Source organism: Bubalus kerabau, chromosome 3 (genome assembly GCF_029407905.1).
Source record: "Bubalus kerabau isolate K-KA32 ecotype Philippines breed swamp buffalo chromosome 3, PCC_UOA_SB_1v2, whole genome shotgun sequence".
Taxonomy (NCBI): Eukaryota; Metazoa; Chordata; class Mammalia; order Artiodactyla; family Bovidae; genus Bubalus; species Bubalus kerabau.
This window is the reverse complement of record NC_073626.1, coordinates 44,476,649-44,501,551: the sequence shown is the minus strand read 5'-3', so window position 1 is coordinate 44,501,551 and position 24,903 is coordinate 44,476,649. Positions and strand designations below refer to the sequence as shown.

At 53.7% G+C, this 24,903-nt stretch overlaps 3 protein-coding genes across 11 annotated transcripts; 2 read left to right on the top strand and 1 right to left on the bottom strand.

The window, feature by feature from the left end:
- The first annotated feature begins 590 nt into the window (after positions 1–590).
- KIFC1 (kinesin family member C1) lies at positions 591–15,449 on the top strand. 2 transcript variants are annotated; one of them, XM_055571710.1, is made up of 11 exons: positions 591–750; positions 7,803–7,940; positions 8,029–8,122; positions 8,642–8,695; positions 8,811–8,861; positions 9,046–9,443; positions 10,107–10,886; positions 11,907–12,197; positions 12,294–12,367; positions 12,482–12,557; positions 15,242–15,449. In XM_055571710.1, exons 1-11 carry the CDS (start codon positions 739–741, stop codon positions 15,284–15,286), a joined length of 2,013 nt encoding a protein of 670 aa, XP_055427685.1. In that variant the 5' UTR covers positions 591–738; the 3' UTR covers positions 15,287–15,449. The 2 variants fall into 2 exon arrangements, with proteins under 2 accessions (XP_055427685.1, XP_055427684.1); XM_055571709.1 differs by having other exon boundaries at positions 7,800–7,940.
- Positions 15,450–16,458: 1,009 nt separating this feature from the next.
- On the top strand, positions 16,459–21,916 carry PHF1 (PHD finger protein 1). 6 transcript variants are annotated; one of them, XM_055571714.1, is made up of 15 exons: positions 16,459–16,693; positions 17,429–17,604; positions 17,690–17,771; positions 17,870–17,965; positions 18,741–18,841; positions 18,936–19,084; positions 19,239–19,334; positions 19,513–19,581; positions 19,737–19,860; positions 19,967–20,034; positions 20,197–20,301; positions 20,410–20,599; positions 20,681–20,775; positions 21,049–21,126; positions 21,281–21,916. In XM_055571714.1, the coding sequence occupies exons 2-15, from the start codon at positions 17,446–17,448 to the stop codon at positions 21,567–21,569; spliced, it is 1,701 nt and encodes a 566-aa protein (XP_055427689.1). In that variant the 5' UTR covers positions 16,459–16,693; positions 17,429–17,445; the 3' UTR covers positions 21,570–21,916. The 6 variants fall into 6 exon arrangements, with proteins under 6 accessions (XP_055427689.1, XP_055427693.1, XP_055427688.1 ...); XM_055571713.1 differs by having other exon boundaries at positions 16,460–16,693; positions 21,046–21,126; XM_055571717.1 differs by lacking the exon at positions 18,936–19,084 and having other exon boundaries at positions 16,460–16,693; positions 21,046–21,126.
- A 104-nt stretch (positions 21,917–22,020) lies between these two features.
- On the bottom strand, positions 22,021–23,636 carry CUTA (cutA divalent cation tolerance homolog). Of its 3 annotated transcripts, none has more exons than XM_055571736.1 (7): positions 23,496–23,572; positions 23,363–23,414; positions 22,898–23,106; positions 22,691–22,750; positions 22,535–22,580; positions 22,357–22,406; positions 22,021–22,240 (listed from the first exon to the last, which is right to left on the bottom strand). In XM_055571736.1, exons 2-7 carry the CDS (start codon positions 23,402–23,404, stop codon positions 22,114–22,116), a joined length of 534 nt encoding a protein of 177 aa, XP_055427711.1. In that variant the 5' UTR covers positions 23,405–23,414; positions 23,496–23,572; the 3' UTR covers positions 22,021–22,113. The 3 variants fall into 3 exon arrangements, with proteins under 3 accessions (XP_055427711.1, XP_055427712.1, XP_055427713.1); XM_055571737.1 differs by having other exon boundaries at positions 23,363–23,409; positions 23,496–23,514; XM_055571738.1 differs by lacking the exon at positions 23,363–23,414 and having other exon boundaries at positions 23,496–23,636.
- Positions 23,637–24,903: the final 1,267 nt, after the last annotated feature.

Below are 24,903 nucleotides of genomic sequence, written 5' to 3'. Positions count from 1 at the left end.
ACGCCAAAGAGACGGGGGAAATGAGCAGAATCATTCACTCTGACAACAGCAAGCGGGATCCAGCTTCGGGGATCAGTTCTCAGCGGCGCGGGGACTTCGCGCAACAGCCGCAACCCCACCGGTCCAGTTTTTGGCTCGCGAACGCGTTGCCTACTGCCGCCGCCGTTAGGAGGCGCTAGTCCGGCCCCGCGGCCCGCACAGGTACTTCTGCGCAGGCGCGCCTCCTCTGAGCCGGCGTCCCCGCCCCCACACGAGTTACACTCGGCCGGCGCGTTCCCGGCCATTTCTGACGCTGCGAGCGGCGGCCGGGAGCCGAGCGGAAGCGCCGCGCGCCTCCCGCTGAAGGAGGGGTGGGGTGAGGAAAGAAGAAGTGGTGCCGGAAGTGGGGCTCAGTCTCCTGCCGCGGCGGGAGGGGGGAGCAGGAAGGAGGCGGTGGCGGCCAGGCAGGAGGCGGTGGCGGCCAGGCGGGGTGTGGCCTTGGGAGGCGGCGGGCGCTGCGATTGGCCCTGGGTTGTGGCGACGGCGACGATTGGCCCCTGCGGGCCGAGCGAGGTGAGCCCCGGTGGCGGCCGTTGAAATTCAAAAGTGGCGGGTGTGGCAGCGCAGGGGCCGGCAACGCAGGGACCCGGAGCGCGCGTACCCTGTGTCGCGAGCGCGCGAGAGAACGCGGGTCCCCAGAGCCCCGGCTCGGTGTCCTCTTCACCGCGCTTGCCCGGCGTGCGTGGCCCCGAGCCGGACATGGAGCCGCAGGTGAGTGGCGGGCGGCGCGGGGACGACAGCCGGCTGCCGCACCCCTCAGCGCTGACCGGCCGGAGGCCTCGGTCCGGCCTGCGGGGCCCAGATCCGCTCCGTGGGAGGGATGCGGAGTGGAGAGCGGAGAAGGCAGGCAGCGGCCCCGGAGGGCAGGGGCACGTCGGCTTGCCTTCTTGCAGCTTCAGGGAGCCCCCTCACCCTTCCTCACTTTGATGTATCCAGGATTTCCCGTTTCGAATCCTCAGGCTTGTCTGAACACGTTCCCTCCCGTTCATTCAGTGTGAGTTCCGAGATGGCCCTGGGGAAACGGTGACTGAAGCCGAATCCTTGCTAATGCCTTTTGGTGTCCTTTCTCTCCTTTTTGCAGCCGCTTGGGGGCATCGGAAGGGAAGAGGGATGGAGTACTACTCTGAACTGAGGACTTTGCATTATTTCTCCTTCCCCAGGTTTTGCAGAGATCTCTGCTCAGTGGGACTGGTTAACTTAATGTCTTCTCTCATCAGTACCCTGCGGCACCCCGGGACCTCCTGCAGCCTCTTCCCTCCTGCGGAGAGAAGTGTGTTTGTGACAGTGAGAGTGGGTTGACGTCTGGTGCCAGAAAAGGGCTCCTGCCAGAATCCTCTGTTTACTAGTGTTTGGCATTCAGATTTACCCAAAGTCAAGTTGCTACAAAGAGATAGTTTTTGTATCCTGCCAGCCAGACAGTGGAGCAGTGTGTTGTGACAATGAAAAAGAATAGAAGCCTTCTCATATTTATTCATCACATATTTACCAGGCACCTAACGATGTGCTTGGGAGGCAGCAGAGATCCCTGTCGTCATGGAGCTGCCATTCTTTGGGGAGACAGACAATATATCATAAGTAAATCGTCTAATGCTGTTAAGGTTTTAAGGGCTATCCAGAAAAGGAAAAGTTTGAGCAGATTAGGAGGGGAAGAGGGGAGGCTAGCTGGCAAGTCTTAGTAAGCTGGGTGGTCTTAGTAAGCTCCCAATGCAGAAGGTGAGAGGTGAATCAAGACTTGGAGGAAGTGAGGGAAACAGGCAAGGGGTTATTAAGATCATTCCAGGCAGAGGGAATCCCCTAGAGCAAAGTCCCTAGAGTTGTATAGCAAAGCCGGATTGAAATGAGCAAGAGGGAATGTTGTGGTAAGGGAAGTCAGATAACAGACTTCTTGCACAGGCCACTGTGAAGACTTTGGTTTTTTTCTCTGAGTGAGGTGGTGAATCACTGGATGGTTTTAAGCAAAGAGAGACAAGATCTGTCTTACATTTTAAGAGGACCATTCTAGCAGCTGCATTGAGATTAGCCTGTAAAGGAGCAAGGATAGAAACAAGGAGAGCTGTTAGGAATGGGGCGGGTTTTCTCAGCTTTCAACATTATTGACATTGTATTGGGGGTGGAGGGCTGTCCTATTCATTGGCTGATTAGCAGCATTCCTGGCTTCTACCCATTAGGTGGCAGTTGCAACCCCCACCTAACCATGCCAGTCAAAGTGTCCCCAGACACTGTCACACATCTCCTGGGGATGAGGTCATCCCTAGCTGAGAACCAGTGGAGGGTGATAATCCAGGTGAGAGATGATGGCGATTTGAGTCATGGGAGTGGCAGGGGAAGTGGTAACAAGTGGTCCGATTCTGGATCTATTTGGATGATAGAGTTGGCCACATTTGCTGACATTGGACTTTGTGGTATATAAGAGAATGAGAGGACTTTAGATGTATTAGCTTGAGCAGCTGAAAGAGGGAGTTATATCAACAGATGGAGGAAGCTGCAAGGTTGAAAGGATTAGATGTCAGGCAGTCAGAGTTTGGCGTGTTTACTAGGATTCCAAATGGTGACATTGAGAAGGCAGTATGACTTCAGAGTCAGTCTGGGCTGGAGGTGTAAAGTCAAAGTAAGTTTGGGAGGTGGCAGCATATGAGTGTGCAAAGCCATAGGAGTGGCCTAGAATATAGAGATTAGAAAGACCACTGTTAAAATTTGGGGAGATGAAGAGGATCTACCAGAGAGGTAGGAAAACCAGGAGAGGATGGTCTCCCAGGAGCTAAGTGAACTTAGTAAGAGGGAGTGATCAACACAGGGTGACTTGTGGCCTTGAGAGCAGTTTTGGTGGAATGGTGGGATTGAAATCCTGATAGGGTTTAGGAGAGAAAAACTCTTTTTGGTTGGAAGCAGTAACAGCGTGTGTTGTATACTGACTGGAAGGATCCGGGAGAAAGGGGAAGTGATGGTGCAGAGAAGGAAGGATTGCCTGGGTGCTCTTCTTGAGTGGGTGAGGGGCGGGAGCAGATGTGCACATGGATAAGTTAGCAGTAGGGTGCCCATCTCCGAACCTGGGAAGTGGTATAGGAGGGGTCAATGAAAATCTGCTTTTATGTTATGGAAGGAGCTTATGTGGAAAGTTGGGAGTTGTCCTGTCCAGCTTTATAGATGGGAGAAAATTAAATACTGTGCTCTTTGGAGTTGTCCTGAGTAAACAAACCTTTGAACACATTTTCTGAACCCACACAAATTCCAAGGAGATAGGTCTTTCGGTGATCCACTATATTAGCGTAGGGAGAACAATGGGCACGGCTGATTAAGAAATTGAATGTTTGACTTTGAAATACTGAAAAGAAAAATTTAATTTTAATATTACATTTAATTAAAAATTAAAATCATTATTCTTTGTGCAGAATTCTGCAAGTGGCAGGAAAAAGAGAATGCAACCTCTTGTTTTTCATTTTTATTTGTATATGAGCCAGTAGTTTGAATCCCTGCTGGTAGACGGGCTTCCCTCGTAGCTCAGTTGGTAAGAATCCACCTGCATTGCAGGAGACCCTGATTCGATTCCTGGGTCAGGAAGATCCACTGGAGAAGGGATAGGCTACCCACTCCAGTATGCTTGGGCTTCTGTTGTGGCTCAGCTGGTAAAGAATCCGCCTGCAATGCGGGAGACCTGGGTTAGATCCCTGGGTTGGGAAGATCCCCTGGAGAAGGGAAAGGCTACCCACTCAAGTATTCTGGCCTAGAGAATTCCACGGACTATATAGTCCACGGGGTCACAGAGAATTGGACACGACTGAGCCACTTTCACTTTCACTGCTGGTGGCCATCTAATTTCATTCCTTTAAAACTATTGAGTCCTACCGTATAGCAGACATTGTGCTAGACACTCTGGTTCTGTAGCTGTAAACAGAGCAGACATATTCTTGTGATGCTCACAGTCTAATGTAAGGAAAGATAATAAACCAGTAAACTTCAAACAAAAACAAAAAAACAGGATATCAGATTGTTTCAGAGTTTTCTCTGTGAGCATGCCTGAACCTCTTTGTATCACAAGTAGTTCAGCCTCACTTCCCTGAAGTTAAACTTAGCATTTCTTAAAAATTAGCCTTCACGTACTCTCAGATCTCTTTGTGTTACTTCTCACAACTGCATGTGAATCAACAATATTTAAAAACGAGAAGTTTTACTGAAAAACAAACACAGCTTTTCCTCCTGTGATCTTGGGAAGCAGGGCAGGCTTCCTGGAGTCGGCCAGTCTTGGTCTCCTTCATTGCCTGCCCTCTGCTCCCCGGCCCCATGCTACCTCTGCTTAGCCCTCAGACTCTTAGAATATCCCCCTCTACTGAGTTCTGGGGAAGTAAGCTCTAATGCCCTAAGGCATCTTTGTATCTAATGAATTAACTTTTCTCTTGAGCTGTTAGAATGGTGAGAGCTGTTTACATTTTTGGGAGAATTGAGAAGACAGTTCATTTTCTTTCTTTCTTTCTTTTTTCAATATAAATACATTTATTTATTTGGCAAATTGAAAGTGAAAGTGAAGTTGCTCAGTCGTGTCCGACTCTTTGCGACCCCATGGACTGTAGCCCACCAGGTTCCTCTGTCCATGGGATTTCCAGGCAAGAATACTGGAGTGGGGACAGTTCATTTTCTGTAGAGCTTTCTCTTGTACCCCAGTTTGGAAAGGCTGCCCTGGAAAGTAAGCTATGGGCAGGCAGGGACTTTACATTCGTTACTCTTGCCCCAGAGCCTAGAACAGCATCTGGTCCAGAGCATCGTTCAACAAACCTAGTAGGACAGACCCATGGTGAATGAATGGATGAGGGAAAGATGCCATCCCTCTGCTGTGATAACCCTCATCTTCTATTTCCATTCATTCTTTGCACTGGACATGGTTTGCTTTAAAAAAAAAAAAAAAAAAAAAACTTTAAAAATATGCCTTAGTTTATCTTTTTTTGTATAATTGTATTTATTTATTTTTGGCCATGCTGGGTCTTTGTTGCTGCTCGGGTTTTTCTCGAGTGGTGTGTGGGAGCCACTCTCTAGTTGCTGTGTGGGCTCTCATTGTGGTGGCTTCTCTTGTGGAGCTCGGGCTCTAGACTGCAGGCTCAATAGCTGCCAGACCAGGGTGTGTGTCCCGCACACTGCCAGGTGGGCTCTTCGCTACTGAGCCACCAGGGAAGCCCCTAAACCTTTTTAATGTTTTTATTCTTTGGCTGCACTGTGCAGTATGCAGCATCATAGTTCACTGACCAGGGATCGAACCTGAGCCCCCTGCAGTGGAAGCACTGGACCACCAGGGAAGTCCACAGTTCACTTTTTCAGTACAAATTGAATCATACTGTTCTCCTGACTAAAAATGTCAGAGTCCTCTTGGTTTCAGTAGACCCCAGACTCCATGCTGGCATCCCAGCTGCCGCAGTCTTTCCCTCCTGCCTCTACCCTCCTTTCCCCACTTTCTCTGCACATCCCTGTGTTCGCTGAAAAGAATAATCTGTCGTTCTTTGCACATCCCTCTCCTTGCTTTCTGCCTGGAATGCTCCTCCTTGGCCCAAGCCCATCAAGCCAACTCTTTCTCATCCTCAAGGCTCAGCCTAAAAATACTTTGTAGGATTGTGTCTAACGCTCTCTCCCCATCTAAACTGGATGCCCACTCCCTCCTTCGGGGTCCTTTTCTGATAGCACTTAGTAAGATTTAATCATCTATTTATATTTTACTTGCCTACCTTCCTGTGGCCATCCTGAGGACAGGGACCACTGTTACTCCAGAATCCAGATCATTTCCTGGCATGTAATAGGCATTTTAATATCAATAAGCTCAGATATGCAGATGACACCACCTTTATGGCAGAAAGTGAAGAGGAACTAAAAATTGATGAAAGTGAGAGTGAAAAAGTTGGCTTAAAGCTCAACATTCAGAAAACGAAGATCATGGCATCTGGTCCCATCACTTCATGGGAAATAGATGGGGAAACAGTGGAAACAGTGTCAGACTTTAATTTTGGGGGCTCCAAAATCACTGCAGATGGTGACTGCAGCCATGAAATTAAAAGACGCTTACTCCTTGGAAAAAAAGTTATGACCAACCTAGATAGCATATTGAAAAGCAGAGACATTACTTTGCCAACAAAGGTCCATCTAGTCAAGGCTGTGGTTTCTCCAGTGGTCATGTATGGATTTGAGAGTTGGACTGTGAAGAAGGCTGAGCGCTGAAGAATTGATGCTTTTGAACTGTGGTGTTGGAGAAGACTCTTGAAGAGTCCCTTGGACTGCAAGGAGATCCAACCAGTCCATTCTAAAGGAGATCACCCCTGGGTGTTCTTTGGAAGGAATGATGCTAAAGCTGAAACTCCAGTACTTTGGCCACCTCATGCAAAGAGTTGACTCATTGGAAAAGACTGATGCTGGGAGGGATTGGGGGCAGGAGGAGAAGGGGACGGCAGAGGATAGATGGCTGGATGGCATCACTGACTCGATGGATGTGAGTCTGGGTGAACTCCGGGAGTTGGTGATGGACAGGGAGGCCTGGCGTGCTGTGATTCATGGGGTCTCAGAGTTGGACACGACTGAACGACTGAACTGAACTGAACTGAATAGGTATTTTGTAAATATTGAATGAATGAAGTAAACTGAAGGGCAGAGAGAAACTGGCCTTGGAATTAATAGTTATCCATAGTGAAAATCAGAAATTGATCTATCCGTGGTGCTTTCCTGAGGGGATAGGAGAAGGGTGACTACGTGTCCCAGTTTGCATAGGAGTGACCTGGATTTAGCATTGAGAGTCCTGTGTCCCAAGAAACCCCTCAGTCCTTGGCAAACCAGGATGGTTGGTCTCCCAAGGCAGGAGTAAGTAGAGGTTGGGCGCAATCCCCAGACCCTGAGCTGGGCTGCTCAGAGGAGAGGCTCTTCCTTTCCCTTACCCCCACTGCATCCCTGTCCTTGGTGCTCTCCAAACTGGTCATGCTGCTACTTTCTTATCTTCCCCTTGCCAGTCAGCCTACTTCCACTCATTATTATTATTTATAACAACCTCTTTTGTATATTTTTTCACATGCCTGATCAGAAACTGTATCTGACTCTCCATGCATGCAGGGCCCAAACCTAAGCTCCTTAGCGTGGCATCAGTGCCCTATGAGACGGTGTGGTCCAGTGGTTAAAAACACAGCCTCCAGAACCAGACTGTCTGGCTTCTAACCCCAGCTCTGCCTTTTATTCATCGATGACCTTAGACCAGCTCTTTTACTTCCCAGAGCTTTCCTTCCCTCATCTGCAAGATGGGGCTAATAATAGCATCTCCTGGGTGGGCTGCTGTGAGGTTTAAGTCAGTTGATACAGATAAAACGTTTGAAACTGTTCCTAATAAATGTTACCTACTCCTCCCACCCAGCCTCAGCCTGGTCTCTTTTCTAAGTCACTCCCTTGTTTATGATTCTCAGCTCTCACTAAAAGAGTTTATCGGTTTCTTAGCCATGCCATGTGCAGGCTGAGTTTTTGCCTTCCAAAAGGAGGGTTCCTTCACTGCTTGTTTAGGTCCTCCCCTTAAAGTTAGCTGAAGTCCAGCATGTGTCTGTCTGTCCTGTCCCTTAGGGACTGTGTCATGTCCCACCTCCCTCCATGGTTTTTGGCTGGCACCTCATCTGAGAGCCCCAGCGTGTGGCCCCAGGGGTACTGAGTTAATGCTTGTTGGAGATGATGTTGACAGTCAGGCTCAGGGGCCATAAAGGGGAACTCCTGGGACATTGGGCCTCAGGGTGTGGTCTGAAGGGCCTCTCTCTTCCCAGCAGAGGTCCCCGTTGTTGGAAGTGAAGGGGAACATAGAGCTGAAGAGACCCCTGGCCAAGGCTGCTTCCCGGCTGCCTCTCTCGGGACGCAGGCTGAAGAGGGGGCCCGACCAGATGGAGGAGGCCTTGGAGCCGGAGAAGGTGAGCTGGGTTTGGAGATCCATGGACGTGCGTGTGAAACCATCACGGATGGAGCTGTGGACCCCACCCGACCCTTGTCTTTCCCCAGAAAAGAACACGAGGCCTGGGCACCAGAGTGACCACGACCCACCCCAGAGCAGCAGCCCTCAGCTCCGGGCCGCAGGCACAAGGCCAGACCGCAGGTGGGCTCCAGGGCCGGAGAGAGCCAGCCCACAGCTCTCTTGAGCTCACGTCTGTCTGTGTCTTTTCTGTCAATCGTAGCTGATTTTGAATAGGTAACACGCTTCACGGGTTTCAAAGTCCCAAAGGCACAGGAGTTCTTGTGCAGTGAGAGCCTCCCTCCTGCCTCTGTTCCCCAGCCAGCCAGCCCCCTCCCTGGGGGCAGCTGCAAGTCCTGCCAGGGGTGCTCTGTGGGTCTGCAAGCAAATATGGGCATGCTCCCCAGTGTGTTTTACACACATTCTAACATACTTCACACGTCGTTCGCCACCCCCCGCCCTGCTCTTTTCGCTTGTCTTGGTCCAGCTTGTTTCTTGGCATGTTGGTCCTAGGAAGGATATCTTTAGGAGTTGGTCAGATTTAGAGGAAGAGGAAGGTTATCTTATTTATAATCTTCTTAAAAAGCAACTCCTCTGTCTTTGGATGCACTCCCATCTCTGCAAGTCATGACTCTGCTTTTCCTCTCCCCTGTCTCCCAACAGTGCCCAAAGCTCCCAGGAAGCCAGCACCCCGATGTTCCACGGCTGTTGCCCCAGGTAATAATAGTGTGTGAGAGCCAGGGCTGAGAAGGGGTTGGGGGTGAAGGGAGGCGGGTAGAGGTGGAGGGACCCTGGTGTTATCACCCCTGATGCCACCTTCCTGGTTCTCTAGTGCTGAAGACTCAGAAGCCAGGTCCTGTTGTTCCCGTCCAGAAGCCTGGAAGTAGGTGACAAATAAGATCTTGGGTGAGAGGCTGGGCTGGGGAGAGGAGGTGGTGAGTGCCCAGAAAAGTCCTTTTGGTCCTTTCCCTGCCTGATGGAGGAGGTGTGGAGGCCTAAGGCGAGGAGGGGGGAGGGAGACAGAACTGGGGCTGCCCTGACCTTTGTCTTCTCTGTGCCCATCTTAGCGACAGCCGCGCCTCCCATGGTGGGAGGGAAGAAACCCAAACGTCCGGCCTGGGACTTAAAGGGGCAGTTATGTGACCTCAATGCAGAGCTGAAATGCTACCGTGAGAGGAAGCAGGTGCTGGACCAGGAGAACCAACAGCTGCGGGGCCAGCTCCAGGAGGCCCAGCAACAGGCCTTGGCCCTGGGGGCAGAGCGCAAGACCCTGGAAGAGGAGTTGACCAGGGTGCGGGCCCAGGCTGAGCAGGGCCAGCGGGAGCTGGGGAACCTGAGTGCCCGCGTCCTGGAGCTGGAAGAGCGGCTGGGCACGCAGGAGGGCTTAGTGCAAGAGCTCCAGAAGGAACAGCTGAGATTGCAGGAGGAGCGCAGGGGACTGGCTGCCCGGCTGGGAGAGCAGGAGGTGAGGGCTGGCTTCTCCTCTAATGCCACCCTTCTCTCTAGGTGGCCCAGAAGTCGTTTGGGGCTTTGAAGTCCTGAGCACCTCTGTCTGGCAGCACCATCCCCCACCCTGCTCCCTGCTCTCCCCTGCTCTGCGCACTTCTGACTGTCTTGCTTCCCGCCCCACTTCATCCCATTCTGTTTCCATAACCCACCCCTCTCCCATCTGCGTCTCCTCTGCTTCTCCACCTCTTTTCTTTCTGTCCGTCTTCACTGATAAAGGTCCCCATGCATTCTCTCTCCTGCTTGTCATCCATTTGGCTCCTTGGTGAGCACCAGCTAGAATGAGTTACTTGCAGTCTGTCAAATGACTTGATCCTCAATTCAGGGCGTTTGGCGTGTGCACATCCCTTTTTGTGGAATATTCTCTCTGCACCCCATCCTTTCTTGGTTTACTCCCACGCTTTGGGGTGTCAGCCTAGATATCTTCTTCCTTGTGCCCTTTCTGGTGCTCCATGTACTCCTTACTCTAATACTACGATTTATATTCACTTATCTCTTCTTTACCAGACTCTGAAGTCCTTGGGGTCAGGGGCCAGCCTACCTCCCACCCCCAGTCCCATCATGAAACTTCTTACTCTTGGTTGCCGCGTCTCACCATCCATGTCTGTTCTGTTCTGGACAGCGGAGGCTGCAGACCTCAGAAGCTTCTCTGTCGGACAGCCAGGAAGAGGTGGCATCTCTGCGCCAGGAGGCTGCAGCCCGGGAGGCTGTACTGGCTGAGCGGGAAGACCGTCTCCACGGGCTCGAGATGGAGCGCCGGCGGTTACACAACCAGCTGCAGGAACTCAAAGGCAACATCCGTGTGTTCTGCCGGGTCCGCCCCGTCCTTCCAGGGGAGTCCACCCCATCCCCTGGCTTCCTTCAGTTTCCCTCTGGCCCCTGTGGACCCTCTGACCCTCCAACCCGCCTCAGCCTCTCGCGGTCTGACGAGCGGCGTGGGACCCTGAGTGGGGCGCCAGCTGGCCCTACCCGCCATGACTTCTCCTTTGACCGGGTGTTCCCACCAGGGAGTGGACAAGATGAAGTGTTTGAGGAGATTTCCATGCTTGTCCAGTCAGCCCTGGATGGCTATCCAGTGTGCATCTTTGCTTATGGCCAGACAGGCAGTGGCAAGACCTTCACCATGGAGGGTGGGCCTGGGGGAGACCCCCAGATGGAGGGGCTGATCCCTCGTGCCCTGCGACACCTCTTTTCTGTGGCCCAGGAGCTAAGTGGCCAGGGCTGGACCTACAGCTTTGTGGCAAGTTACGTAGAGATCTACAATGAGACTGTCCGAGACCTGCTGGCCACTGGGACCCGGAAGGGCCAGGGGGGTGAGTGTGAGATTCGCCGGGCAGGGCCAGGCAGCGAGGAGCTCACTGTCACCAACGCGCGCTATGTTCCGGTCTCCTGTGAGAGGGAGGTAAGCGCTGAGGGCCACTAGGCCTGGACATGGGGTTGGAGGGCTGGGGCGCAGGCAGAGCGACGCAGGACGCAGGTAGGGGAGCAGGCCAGGATGAGGAAAGGCGAGTGGCGACGATAGATGGGACGTTTGGCTTTGGCTGGCGGGCTGTGAGGTGCATCCACCTTCACAGAACCAAGGCGTGGAGAGCAGTGGCGCACCTCATAAGGCGGGTGACCCTGGGCCCCACACGGTGAGCTCGGTCTCATCTCCGCCCACACTGCTTGTTCAGTTCACGACACCCCTGCTGGCCTCTGGACTTTTCCTCAGCCTGCTCATCACACCCTTGAATCAGGGCTTTGTACCTCCTCTCCATTGCCTGACATGGTCGTACGTTCCTTTCCCAGCAGGGCTGAATTGCTCCCTCACCACCTTAAAGATTTTAAGGTGTTGAGGCCATCCCTGACCATCTTTTTTTTTTTTAACTTTTGGCTGCACTGCATGACTTATGGGATCTCAGTTCCCCAACCAGGGATTGAACCTGTGCCCTGGCAGTGAAAGCTCTGAGTCCTAACCACCGGATGGTCAGGAAATTATTGCTGGTTATCCTTTGTAAAATTGAAACCCTCACCATCACACACTGCTTTTCTATTTTTAATTCCTTGATACTCTCAGATACACTGTGTATTTTAATTATTTAGTCTTTCGCTGGCTACAAAAAAAGCACCAAGAAGGCAGGTGCTGGGTCTTGCTTATTGCCATATCTGACCTGTGGGTTCCCAAGTGGTTCAGTGGGTAAAGAATCTGCCTGCAGTGCAGAAGATATAGAATACGGGGGTTTGATCTCTGGGCTGGGAAGATCCCATGGAGGAGGGCACGGCAACCCACTCCAATGTTCTTGCCTGGAGAATCCCATGGACAGAGGAGCCTGGCAGGCTACAGTCCACAGGTTGCAAAGGGTTGGACTAGACTGAAGCGACCATGCATGCCTGACCTGGCTATGTGCTCACCACTGCCTGACTGCACCTCTTGCTGCCCCAGGTGGAGGCCCTGCTCCATCTAGCCCGCCAGAACCGGGCTGTGGCCCGCACAGCCCAGAATGAGCGCTCGTCGCGTAGTCACAGCGTGTTCCAGCTGCAGATCTCTGGGGAGCACGCTAGCCGAGGCCTGCAGTGTGCGGCCCCCCTCAGCCTGGTGGACTTGGCCGGGAGTGAGCGGCTAGACCCCGGCTTAGCACTCGGCCCTGGGGAGCGGGAACGTCTTCGGGAAACACAGGCCATTAACAGCAGCCTGTCCACGCTGGGGCTGGTCATCATGGCCTTGAGCAACAAGGTAGGAATGGGGGTGGGGGCAGGTGGGCCCTGGGAAGCAGCTGAGGCTGGCTGTCCCCAGCCCTGTCCTAATTGCCTGTCCCTTTCTACCCTGTAGGAGTCCCATGTGCCTTACCGGAACAGCAAGCTCACCTACCTGCTGCAGAACTCTCTGGGTGGCAGTGCCAAGATGTGAGCAGAAGGGGTGGTCTGGGAGCCACTGTGTCAGGGTCAGGGTGGGGGCAGCGACGTAGTGGAGACCTGGACACTGATTCTGGGTTTTGCCCCCCTCTCCTCTGTCCATAGGCTCATGTTTGTGAACATTTCTCCCCTAGAAGAGAACGTCTCCGAGTCCCTCAACTCCCTACGCTTCGCCTCCAAGGTGCGGTCACTAGCAGCCCCATCCCCATCAGACTTCCTGCTGACTGTAGGCTTCTGCACCCTGGTCCTTGGGGCCAGCGGCACGTGCATCCTGAAAGGATGTACATTTGCCAGGCATTTAATTATTGACTTCTGGCGGGGGTGAATTAAGTTTTTAAAACTAGGTGGTTGAAAGGTCAAACCTACGTAGAAAGCTGTATACAAGTGAGCTTTAGCCTCTGCCCTGCCCACCGCGTTCTCCCCCATCCTAGTAGTTGTTCTCATCCTTTATCCTTTTACTTCTCTCAGTGTTTCTTTTTGCAAATACAAGCAATATGCATGGGATTCCCTCTTTCTTACAGAAGACATCTCTTCCCCTCTCTCTCATGTATTATATATTGTCCTGCCTTTTTTTTTGTTTTTGATTAACAAGACAACCTTAAGGACGGGGCGGTGGCCAGGGAGAGTGGGGGAAAAGAAGAAAATCAGACAGCCCCAGGATGATTCCCCACCAGCACACAGAGATCATCCCATTATTTTTACATTTCTAGGACTCCACTGTGTGGATGCACCAAAGTTTATCCACCAGTTCCCTCTACTGGACACTTGGATTCTTTCCACCCTTTTACTAGTACAAACCAGGCTATATTGACTAACCTTGTACATATCATTCTATATTTGCTTGGTTACATCTAACTATCCAGAGAGAGATTGTTTGAAATGGGATTCCTGGATCAAAGACATACAGGTTTTTCAGGCTATTCCAAATACACAGCGTGAATTCAGGCTCCAGTCCCCACAAGGGTCAGCTGTGTTCAGGGTATGAATTCTCTAAGAAACTTAAGCTCCCTCCACAAGAGTTAAGTCAGGAAGTTTCTTTATAGACTACCTTGGAGAGTAATGTATTCCTCTGATAATTCATTTTCCTGAGGATATAGCCTTGAGATACTTTCTGGCTTTGCTCAGGGCCTCAGATTGCAGATGTTCTTCTGCACTCTTGCTGCCGTGGAAGTAATCGACCACCTTAGCGCCCTGCCATGGTCTTCTGCTTTAATCAGGATTTCCCTTGCTACCTTACAAGTTCAGTTAAAGTTCTACCAACATCATTAATACCCAAAAACATGAACTCTTTGATATCCTCTAATACTCAGTTTATATTAAATTTTCCCTGATTGTCTCAAATGCCTTTTATACATTAGGATTTGTTCCATTCAGGATCAAAGCAAGGACCACCCTTTTTCGTTGAAATGGTCTTGAGAGTTTCTTTTAATCTGTAATAATCTCACCCCCACATTTATTTGTTGAAGTGCGGTGATTTGTCCTGTAGAACATATCATATTCTATATTTTGGCTGGTTGCTTCCTCTTTCCTCCACAATTTTTGTTTTCTTGTAATTAGGTTTGGAGGCTTGATTTGAATCAGATTCAAATTTCTTGGCAAGAAAATGGCATGATACATTTTATTGCATCATATCAGGAAGCACCTAGTACTGAGTTGTTCCATTTTTTCCCCCTCCTGCTAGTTGTTTCACCTTTAATGATATAAAAATTGATCATTGCACTTGGATATTGTCAGCCCAGTCTATCCATTTAGAAACTCCCTTCAACTTTCTCCCCTAATGATTTTATCAGCGATGCTATCTAGATCTATTGTTTGTTGTTTAGTCACTAAGTCATGTCCAACTCTGTAGTCCACCCGGCTCCTCTGTCCATGGGATTTTCCAGACAAGAATATTGAAGTGGGTTGCCATGTCCTTCTCAGGGCATCTTCCCGATTCAGTGATCAATCCCACCTCTCCTGCATTGGCAGGCAGTTCTTTGCCACTGAGCCACCGTGGGAGCCCTAGATCTATTATTCAGTTCAGTCGCTCAGTCGTATCCGACTCTTCGACCCCATGAATTGCAGCACGCCAGGCCTCCCTGTCCATCACCAACTCCCGGAGTTCACTCAAACTCACGTCCATCATTAGGGAGTTTTTAAATGGTGATTTTCTAATTTTCTCAGCTGTTCTACGTTTATTAATCACAATTCTTGAGCTCTCCCCCTTGTCATCTATTTGTTTATTCTGAAATTCAGTCCATATAGGTAAGATGGGATAAATGCTATATTCTTCATCAATTTTCACTATTATAAGTTGGTATCCTGGCAACTTCCAAAGGTGACCAGTGAGTTTTTATCCAGGAGGTAACATCTTACCTGTACTTTTGATATATATCGTTTGAAGTCATTATTCTTTCTGATGCCAAATTGCCCGCCTTTGGCCAGTGGAAGCTCCAACTTGGCTCCTGTGCCCTTTAGACAAGTTCCCAGTAGTCCTTTCTCCAGATTCATCTTGTACATTTCCTGCCCTAGACTGAAGAGCATTAATTTTCTAAGGAACTTTGGGTCCTATGTTTATGTTGACGTGTTATCTAGCTTATTGAGCACTAGTCATGGGAGGGCTTTAGGGGTGTCTAGAAGGAGAAGTGCCTCTCTCTGCTCCTGTGAGGGGCTTCTGTCCCTTCTCTGGCCTTTCCTCCTCTTCCAGATCTAGTGTGCCCAGTGGGCACGGGAGAACTGGGACCAGCCTGAACCTGCTTTCAGAGCCCTTATTTCAGGACTCTGAGGACAGCCCTAACACTGAGGGTTCAGAGGTGATTTTGGGAAAACTGTTCTTTTGGTTGCTGAAAATTTTTTATCCTGTTTGTCTAAATCCCCTGCCCGCAGGTGAACCAGTGTGTTATTGGCACTGCCCAGGCCAACAAGAAATGAAGATGGATCTAGATTGTGTGTGTGTATGTGTGAGACACACGGCGGGGTGGGAGTGGGTGGGTGTGCTTTATTGGGAGTGGGCGCTGATACCTGGGCCTATCAAATAAAGAAGAGAATTTTTTGTTGTTTTTAAATAAAGGTTTTATTAGCGGTTGTCCAATAAGGGGGATATTTGTCATATCCATGAAGATGGGAGCTGTGGCTCTTCCATTCTGCCAGACGTCTGTTTCACGGGGACAGGGCTTCAGCTTTTCTAACGGGTCACTCCAGAGTCAGGGTAGCCCCCTGCCCCGCTCCCGTCCCTACCCACGTCTGGGGGGTGTGCGCACCAAATGTCCAGTCACTAGTTCCGCTTCCTCCGCCACAGGCCACCCTCGCCCGGGGCAGGAACTCGGTGAGTGCGAGAAGGTGGGAGCCCGAGTCCGGGGTGGGGCCGGCGCGCCCGCCCACAAGCTGCGGGCTCTCTCCTCCCGCTCTTTCTCTTCCTTCCCTTTCGAACCGCCGGGGCTAGCTCCGCCTGCAGCCATTGGCTGGCTCTCGGCGGCGTCACCGCCTCGGTCCGAGCTCTCCTAGTCGGTGCACCCGCCTTGGCCGCGCGGGGCGGGGCGCATGGGCTAACTCCCTCGCGCCAACCGCCGAGGGCCGCCGCCCCGTCAGAGGAGGGCTGGGTCTTCCCAGGTGCCGCGCGCGCGGGAGGGGTCGCGCGTGCGCAGAGGCGCGGCGACAGTGGGCGGGGGTTGGGGCAACTAGCTCCGGGGAGGGCGGGGCCGGGGCAAAGGCGGGAGGGGGCGGGGCCCGCGGGGCGGGGGCCATGGGACGGGTGAATGGAGGGCGGGGTCGTGAACTACAGCGCGGGGCGGGGCCCGGAGTGACCCTGCGGGGCCGGGGGCAGTTAACGGATGTGGCGCGGGGCGGCGGCCCGGCTGGCGGCCTAGCGGGGGATTCCCTCCTGCCCCTAGGGCAGGCCTCCCTCCGGAGGAAGGGGCTGCGGGGATTCCCTCTCCCGCCGGGTCCGAGAGCCCGCCCGCCCCATCCGCGGAGACGCTCCCCCTTGCTCCGCGCCCTCCAGGCCCGCTGGCGGTGAGGGAGGTGGGGTGAGGAGGTGCCCGCCCCCGCGGCTCCTCCTTCCCCCCGGCCCTCCCCTCCCTCCCCCCTCCCCCCGAGCCGGTTTGTCCCTCCCCTCCCCTCCCCTCCTTCCCCCCGCCGCCTCCTCCTGCCGCTGCCGCTGCTTTGGCTGCTGCGTCATACGCCCCAGAGCCGCCGGGACGGAGGGGCTGGGCCTGGGGACCCCCCGGTCTCTGCCTGCACGCCCCCCCGACGCCCAACCGTGCCCTCCCCGCGCGGGGGTTTCACCTCAGTCTCCCACGTCTGCCTCTGCCCGGTTCCCGGCGGCCCCAGCTGTCACTGGTAAGGAGGCGGCGGGAGGCGCCCGTGGGGGGGGCAGGGAGCCGGGGGTCGGCGCGCAGGGCGCGGGCGGGAGAGCCGCGCCACCCGGGCGGCGGGTCGGGCTAGGCCGACTCAAGTCCCCTCTCGGACTCGCGGTCCTGGGGAGAAGAGACCCGGACTGGGACACGCCCCCCTCCCGGGGCACTCAGGGAAGTTATCTAACCCGGGGGCAGGGAGCCCCGAATTTGAGGGTGACCTGACATAACCTAACACCAAGATGATTGTTCTGAATGAGACACGGGGGCCCAGGAGGCAACCTTTTCCACTCGAAAACATCTCCAGAAAAAGCTCCCGAAACATCTCTGGGAAACAGCACCCCAATTGTAATCCCTCTGTAAACAGCGGTAGAAGGTGACAGCAGAAACTGAGGGGCAACCTTTGCCTTTGCAACCATCGTTTCTGCTAAAATCTCAAGGCCGGGATACAACGTCCCAGGGGAGCTCTGGCAGCTGGGAAACTAGAGAATTAGGTTGGTGGGGTTGGGGGACGGTGGGGAGAAAAGAACCAGTGGTGACTGTTGGGAGAGCTGGAGTCAGGAAGGCCGGAAGGGGTGCCCAGGGGTTTCCTACCCAGGTGTCTCAGGGAAATGGAGGTTGGGCACACCTGCTCAAGTCTTTGACAGAAAAACAGGCAAAGAAAATGGGGGCTAGTTCCTCAATATTCGTAACTTTCTCCTACCGTCTCACCTCTAACTAGGCCCCCCCCAGGATGCAATGGCACAGCCCCCCCGGCTGAGCCGCTCTGGTGCCCCCCCACTTTGGGACCCAGCTTCCCCTGCTCCCACCTCAGGCCCCCGGCCTCGACTTTGGGAGGGTCAAGATGTGCTGGCCAGATGGACAGATGGGCTGCTATACTTGGGGACCATCAAAAAGGTAAGACCTCTGACCTCTGTCACCTTTTCTCATTGCCCTTATCTAGTCTGATTCCTGTTCCATCTTCTCTGCTCACCCATTCCAGGTGGACAGTGCTCGGGAGGTGTGTCTGGTTCAGTTTGAGGATGATTCCCAGTTTCTGGTTCTGTGGAAAGACATTAGCCCTGGTGAGAAGCCTGAGATTGGATCCAGTGGAAAACAAGCCTGGCATGGGGGACAGAAAGGGGCTGGAGACCAGGCCCTCTGACACTCTGTTCTCTCACAGCGGCGCTCCCTGGGGAGGAACTCCTCTGCTGTGTATGTCGCTCTGAGACTGTGGTCCCTGGGAACCGGCTGGTCAGCTGTGAGAAGTGTCGCCATGGTGGGTGAGAGGGCAGGACAGCTGAAAGGCCTAGCTTGCTCTAGGTCTGCCAGGGTGCCTCTGACCCTTCCCTCCAGCACTGGTCCTGATACTGTCTGTCCTGGTCTGAGTCCCCAAGCTATTGCTCTGGCCAGTCTCCACAAGCCTGTAACCTCACTCCTTTCCAGCACAGGGAGAGGCGGCCTTGGGATAGGATGTATGAGCTCTGCGGGCAGAGGGTGTGAATGAGCAAAAGTCTCTCAGTTGTGTCTGACTCTTTGTGACCTCATGAACCGTACAGTACATGGAATTCTCCAGGCCAGAATACTAGAATGGGTACTCTTTCCCTTTTCCAGGGAATCTTCCCCACCGAGGGATCAAACCCAGGTTCCCCACATTGCGGGCGGAATCTTTACTAGCTGAGCCACAAGGGAAGCCCAAGAATACTGGAGTGGGTAGCCTATCCCTTCTCCAGGGGAACTTCCTGACCCAGGAATCGAACCGGGGTCTCCTGCATTGCAGGTGTTCTTTACCAACTGAGCTATCAAGGAAGCCCCAAATGCAGGCAGAGGGTAGTTCCAGTACGGCTTTTTGTAACCATTTGACCTTGGGCAGGTCCCTAAACTTCTAAGAATCACAGCTGCCTCACCTGCTTTTAAAATAAAGGTAATACGCCCACCCAGCAGGACTATGGTCAAGAACAAAATGAGATGGGGTAAGACTTTTGTCCCAATACCTAGCGCACACAGGTACGCAATGCAATAAGTGGTCTACTGTCAATATTCTCATTATTCAGCTTATCACCAGGACTGCCACGTTCCAAGGGCCCCAGCCCCTGGAGAGGGAGAGGGCGCATCCTGGGTCTGCCGCCAGTGCGTTTTTGCCATCGCCACCAAGGTAAGGGCCCCTACCTGTGGGACCTCCCACCCCCAGCCTCTCCTGAACCCTTCCTTCCCCCACCCCTGAGGCCACCTGTCTGTTCCACCTGCAGAGGGGGGGTGCGCTGAAGAAGGGCCCCTATGCCCGGGCCATGCTGGGCATGAAGCTGTCCCTGCCGTATGGACTGAAGGGGTTGGACTGGGACGCTGGGCATCTGAGCAACCGGCAGCAGAGCTACTGTTACTGTGGCGGCCCTGGGGAGTGAGTCGTGAGGGCGGGCTAGGGAGCAAGCGAAGCGGGTGGGGACAGGAGACTGGCAGGGCGGCGGGCCGCTGAGGGGCGGGCAAGTGGTGAGCAGGCTTTGGGGCAGTTAAGGAGGGCGTGTCTGGGGGTCACTGGTCCCGTTTCCCTTCAGGTGGAACCTGAAGATGCTGCAGTGCCGGAGCTGCCTGCAGTGGTTCCACGAGGCCTGCACCCAGTGTCTGAGCAAGCCCCTCCTTTACGGGGACAGGTGAGCCTGGGCAGACCCTCCAGGAGCTCTGCCCCCCACCCCAGACCAGGTGTCTTCCTGACCTCTGAAGCCTTGCTTACCGGTCAGCTCCATCCTTGCTCGGAACACCCCTCCCTCCCCCGTGGGCAGGTGTAGTTTCCTGTAAAAGGTGTATTCTCTTCCTCTTGCCTACGTCCAGGTTCTATGAGTTTGAGTGCTGTGTGTGTCGGGGGGGCCCTGAGAAGGTCCGGAGGCTACAGCTTCGCTGGTGAGCTGGATATGGGGCACGACCTCAGCATCACTCCTCTTTCCGTACCCCTAGTTTTTCACTTTACAGGCCCCAGCCCCCTACCTGGGGGACACCCCTGCCTGCCCCCTGTCTTGTAATGCTTCTACCACCTTGACAAGTCAGTGTTTCTCCAGGGTGGATGTGGCACATCTTGTCCTGTACCACCTCAGTGTTTGCTGTAAGAAAAAATACTTTGATTTTGACCGTGAGATCCTCCCCTTCACCTCTGAGAATTGGGACAGTTTGCTCCTTGGAGAGGTAAGGGGTGGTGAACCTCTGGGGGTCAGGGTGGGCCAGGGAGATGTGGAAAAATGGGGGAGGGAATCACTGCTCTCCTGACCCCATTTCCTATCCCCTCCCCCAGCTCTCAGAAACCCCCAAGGGAGAACGGTCTTCCAAGCTCCTCTCTGCTCTCAACAGCCACAAGGACCGGTGAGTCGGAGGGAGGCTCAGGAGGAGATGGAGATGTGGAGACGCAGCCTGAGAGGGAGGGGCTGCAGCCCACCTGGAAGATGCCCTCTGAGAAGGACTGACAGCATAGGAGGGTCCCTTTTCTTCAGCACTGACCCTGTATCATTTCTCTCCTCATCCCAGTTTCATTTCAGGGAGGGAGATTAAGAAGAGGAAATGCTTGTTTGGTCTCCATGCTCGGATCCCCCCCCCTGTGGAGCCCCCTCCTGGAGACGGACCCCCTACCAGGTCACTGGTCCAGGGGGGATGGGGAAGTTCTCAGGGTGTATGTATGGAAACAGGGAGGTCTTTGGGGTGTCCGGGAGGGGGCTGGGGGGATAAGGAGGCCTCTTACAGCTTCCCTTCAGGGCAGGGCCCTGGGGGAGGGGTCTCACGTCCCCTGGGGAAGCGCCGGAGGCCGGAGCCAGAGCCCCTGAGGAGGAGGCAGAAGGGGAAAATGGAGGAGCTGGGGCCGCCCTCAGCAGTGCGCAGCCAGCCCGAGCCCCAGGAGCAGAGGGAGCGGGCTCGTCTGCAAAGGGCACTGCAGGTAAAGGGGCGGGGCACCCGTGGGCAGATGGTGGTGTGGGAAGGAATCAAGGATGATCTCTCAGTCCTTTGCTCCTTCTAGGCCTCAGTGTCTCCACCACCCTCCAGCCCTAACCAGAGTTACCAGGGCAGCAGCGGCTACAACTTCCGGCCCACAGATGCCCGCTGCCTGCCCAGGTCAGTGCGCCTCCTCCCTCCAACCAGACACACTCCCTTGGAACCTCTTTTCCAGTTGCCTACAAGCTTCTGGATTTCCTCACCCAAAATTCTTTTCCTTCTCCCCTTTGGCTGCCCACTTCTTTACCTAGAGACTTCGAGAACCAGTGTCTGCTCCCCAGTATTCTAGAGCCAGTTTCCTTGAGGATAGTGTTTGCGCTCTGCCCTTCCCAGGGGGAGAGGGTCCTATTCCCTGCTTTGGGTCCTGACTTTCTTCCTTCCCAACCCCAGCAGTCCCATCCGGATGTTCGCTTCCTTCCACCCCTCTGCCAGCACCGCAGGGACCTCTGGGGATGGTGAACCCCCAGACAGGTGAGATTTTACTCCTTTACCTGTGATATCTCTGTACTCTTAACTTCCTTGGTCTCTTAAACATTTTTGTTGTTGTTCCTCTGATCCCCACACGGCCTCCATTTCTGGTCAGTCTTTATCTCCATCTGGACTGACAGTTGCTTTCTCTACCTAGGTCACCCCTGGAACTTCACATTGGTTTCCCCACAGACCTCCCTAAAAGTGCCCCCCACTCGATGACTGCCTCATCTTCCTCAGTCCCAGCCCCCTCCCCAGGCGTTCCCAGACGCTCAGCACCCCCTTCTCCCCTGTGCCGTAGTTTGTCTCCTGGGGCTGGGGGTGGAGTCCGAGGTGGGGTCGGCTACCTGTCCCGTGGGGATCCCGTCCGGGTCCTTGCTCGGAGAGTGCGGCCTGATGGCTCAGTGCAGTACCTGGTTGAGTGGGGAGGTGGGGGCATCTTCTGAACAGCCTGCCTCTGCCCAACTGCCCATTGACACACACCGGCACTTTCATACCCTGACCTCTGACCTCACCTACAGCTGGGATGTACCTGGGGCACTAGGAGGGGTATGTCCCCCTACTGTCCAGGCTGGAATCCAGGTTGGGGGTTGGGGAAGAGGCTCACTCTCCTCTACTCCCTTCACGGTTCCTGACCCTTCCCCCCAACCATTCCCTCATTTCCTTTGATGTTATTTTGTTACAGCTTTTTAAATATTTTTTAAAATTATTTAACCCCTGGGGACGGAGACTGAGGAGGGGAGGAGAACAGATCCTGGGCTCTGTATCATTGAAATAAAGATAAATAAACAAACTTAGCAGCCCTGAGTCATTCCAAAAAACGAGAAGAAAGGGACTAGAAGCACTTCTGATCTTCCCAACCAAATGCACTTTTTGACAAAGAAAGAAAATGGAAGAGACAACTAAAAATGGGATTTATTAAGAGGACAGTCATCACAAGGTACGAGTGTTGATATTTATGAGGGAAACCATGGCAAGAACAAAGGTTCATCACAGCGGGGCTGTACTGGAGTCAGGAACCGACTCTGTAACCTGGCGCACCCACTGCAGGTACGGGGAGTTCCCCTGCTCCACAGGCAATGCAATCACCTCAGCCACTTCATAAGGGTGCACAGACCTGTGGTAACGATAGGGGAGCAAACACTTACCCAAAGGAGTCCATCCCCTCAGACTGCCCAGGAAGGCTCACCCCACAGTTTACACCCTCACCTCTACCCACGTCAAAGTTCTCACCGAACAAAATCCGTCAGAGCGGGAACCAAGGAACTTTGGGTTTTGATCATCTGAGGGGTGAAGATAAACATGGCTGAATCAGGGGGTGAACTTGATTCCAGGATCTGGGATGAGGGATAAGGGGTCAAAGTAAATGGTCAGGGAATTAAGTTTTTGTCAGGTAGGAAACATTTCTCACCATCAGCACTTCACTGTCCTCTTCAATCTTGCCTTTCCACTCATAGCTGAAAAGGTCAGGGAGAGAGTGTTGTGGGAGCAAAGATTTCCCTCAAGGTAAAAGACTACCAGTCAGCCCTTTGAGTTAGGTTAACCCTCCAACCCCGAATTGACTCACATGGATGTAATCTGAGGGACAAGGTTGACGCAGGCTGCTAGGCGCTTCTCCACCACAGCCCTGAAGGTGAAGAGAGGAGCACCGTTTAAAGGCCCCATGACCCGATTTTTGCACTGGCAGCCCAGAGACAGGCGGGAAGCAGCGGGAGGCGCTCCCCCAACTCTCCCTTCATAAGCACCTTTCCTCGCTTCACACTGAAGTCCCCACCTGGCGATCTCCTTTGCGACCTTCTCGTTGGGGCAGGTGACAAAGGCCGCAGAGACCGAGCCGGGGACATAGGCGGAGCCCGAGGCCGACGAGGGCTGGGCCGGGGGACTTCCTGAAGCCATGGACAGCAGGGCTCGGGGTAGCAACAGAAGGCGAGAGGCTGCAGGCAGCAGTGTCGGCATCCAAAACAGCGACAGGAGCAGAGCGGCCTAAGGGCAGGGGGTGGATTCGGGGTCTCATCAACACCCCAGCAAACTGCACCCCGCAACATTTCGCTTGCATAAACACTCAGGCCCTCCCTCTTCTGCATCCCGAAGGAAAACATTCCTGAAACCAAGAGAAGCTTGGAAAATTTAAGGCCAAGACTCAGTTTTCACTCTCTCCTCGGAGGCCAACATCTGGGTTTTGGGGTACGGGTCATGGGCAAAGCTTCGAGGACCGGAAGGGGCGGGGCCGGTCACTCACCCCTCCGCCGAGCAGGAATGTGGGAGCCCGCCCCCGCCTCATGCAGCCTATGCTGGGAGGAGGGTTGAATATCAGAGACCACACGTTACGCGGAGAAAGAACCCCAAAGCCAGGAAGAGCGGCCTCTTCTTACCTGGGCAGCAGCCACGTGATAAGAAAACAGCGCAGACCACGTGACAGCAGAAGCCGGACAACCCTAACCTCCAAAACCAGCCAATCCTTGCTCCCACGTGGCCCGGTTTGTCCCGCCTCCGGAGGCGAGAGGGGCGAAGAAGGATCCAACCAATCAACACCTGGATCTGCAGACGTGCACGGAAATGGAGCGCCCGTTTCCGTGTAAACCGGAAACGGCCAATTGCAGGCTGAGGCGAGCCGCAGCGGCGTTCCACTGTCACGTGAAGGGGCGGGTCGCCTCTGGCAGCGGTACCTCAATGAACTACGCGAAGAGACCAATCGCGGGGCAGCCCCGCAGGCCACATGATGAGAGCTCTGGCGCTGGGAAAGGGGGGCTGGAGACCCCGCAGAATCTATGCGTCAGGTTGTGGAGTCGGGGCTCATTCTTAAACCCCGGAATGTGCCTAGTAACAGCCCTGTTCCTGAGGCCTTAAGGAATGACAGGGTCTTAGGAGATTGAACCTCAGGGCCGGGGGGGTGAAGAGAGCGCCCCCTGCCATTTTGGTTAGGACTGACAGATTCTTGAGTTGGGGAATGCACAAGTATAATCTGAGAAACCAACTGTCTCTGGTTATAGGAGGAAGTGATTAGGCAGGCAGGGCATGGCAAGACCACGGCTAGGTGGAAAGAGGCATTTTAAAAGAACGGAGTAAGACCCTGTAAGTGGGATAGACAGTGATTAAAATGGGGCGCCTCAGCCTTAACTGAAGCCCCAAAACTGCAGGCAGACTTGTGAATCGATAGAGGGGGTGGGGGAGAGGAAGGTTGCAGGTTGGGGGTATGAAGAAGACACCGGGAAGTAGTGATGGTCCTTTTATCCCTTACCCCCTTCCTATTTCACTCTCTGGGTCTGGTCTACCTCTCAGCCTTGGGTCTCCTTCCCTTAACCCATCCCCCTAGGAGCCAGGACCTGCCCTACATAACCTCCCTGGGGCCCAAGCACATCCTGTGACCCAAAAATGGAGGGGCCAATGAGAGGAGAAATAGGTGGGAGGAGGCAGGGAGAAAAAGGCTCTGCCACTTTCCCTACCTAGTATTCCCCCTCCTTCCTGGGTCTGGGGTCTCTGGTCTGCTGGATGGGTATAACTGGGCATTTCCCAGGCTGAGTTCTCTCATACCTACCACTCTGGGGTTGGAGGTCTCCCTGAGATCTCTGTCTCTGGAGTTTGTCTCTGAGGGATCTCTATGGGGTCTTTTAGGATCTGTATCTTTTATAGGACTGAATGTCCTTGTTTTTTGTTTGTGGGGTGAGGTTTCTGGGTCTGCAATCACCCTCTCTCTGAGGTATTAAAAATTCTTTTTTATGTGTTTGGGGTCTCTGAGTTCATCTCTGGGCTAAAAGAGTGTCTCTTTTGCCCCCCACCCTG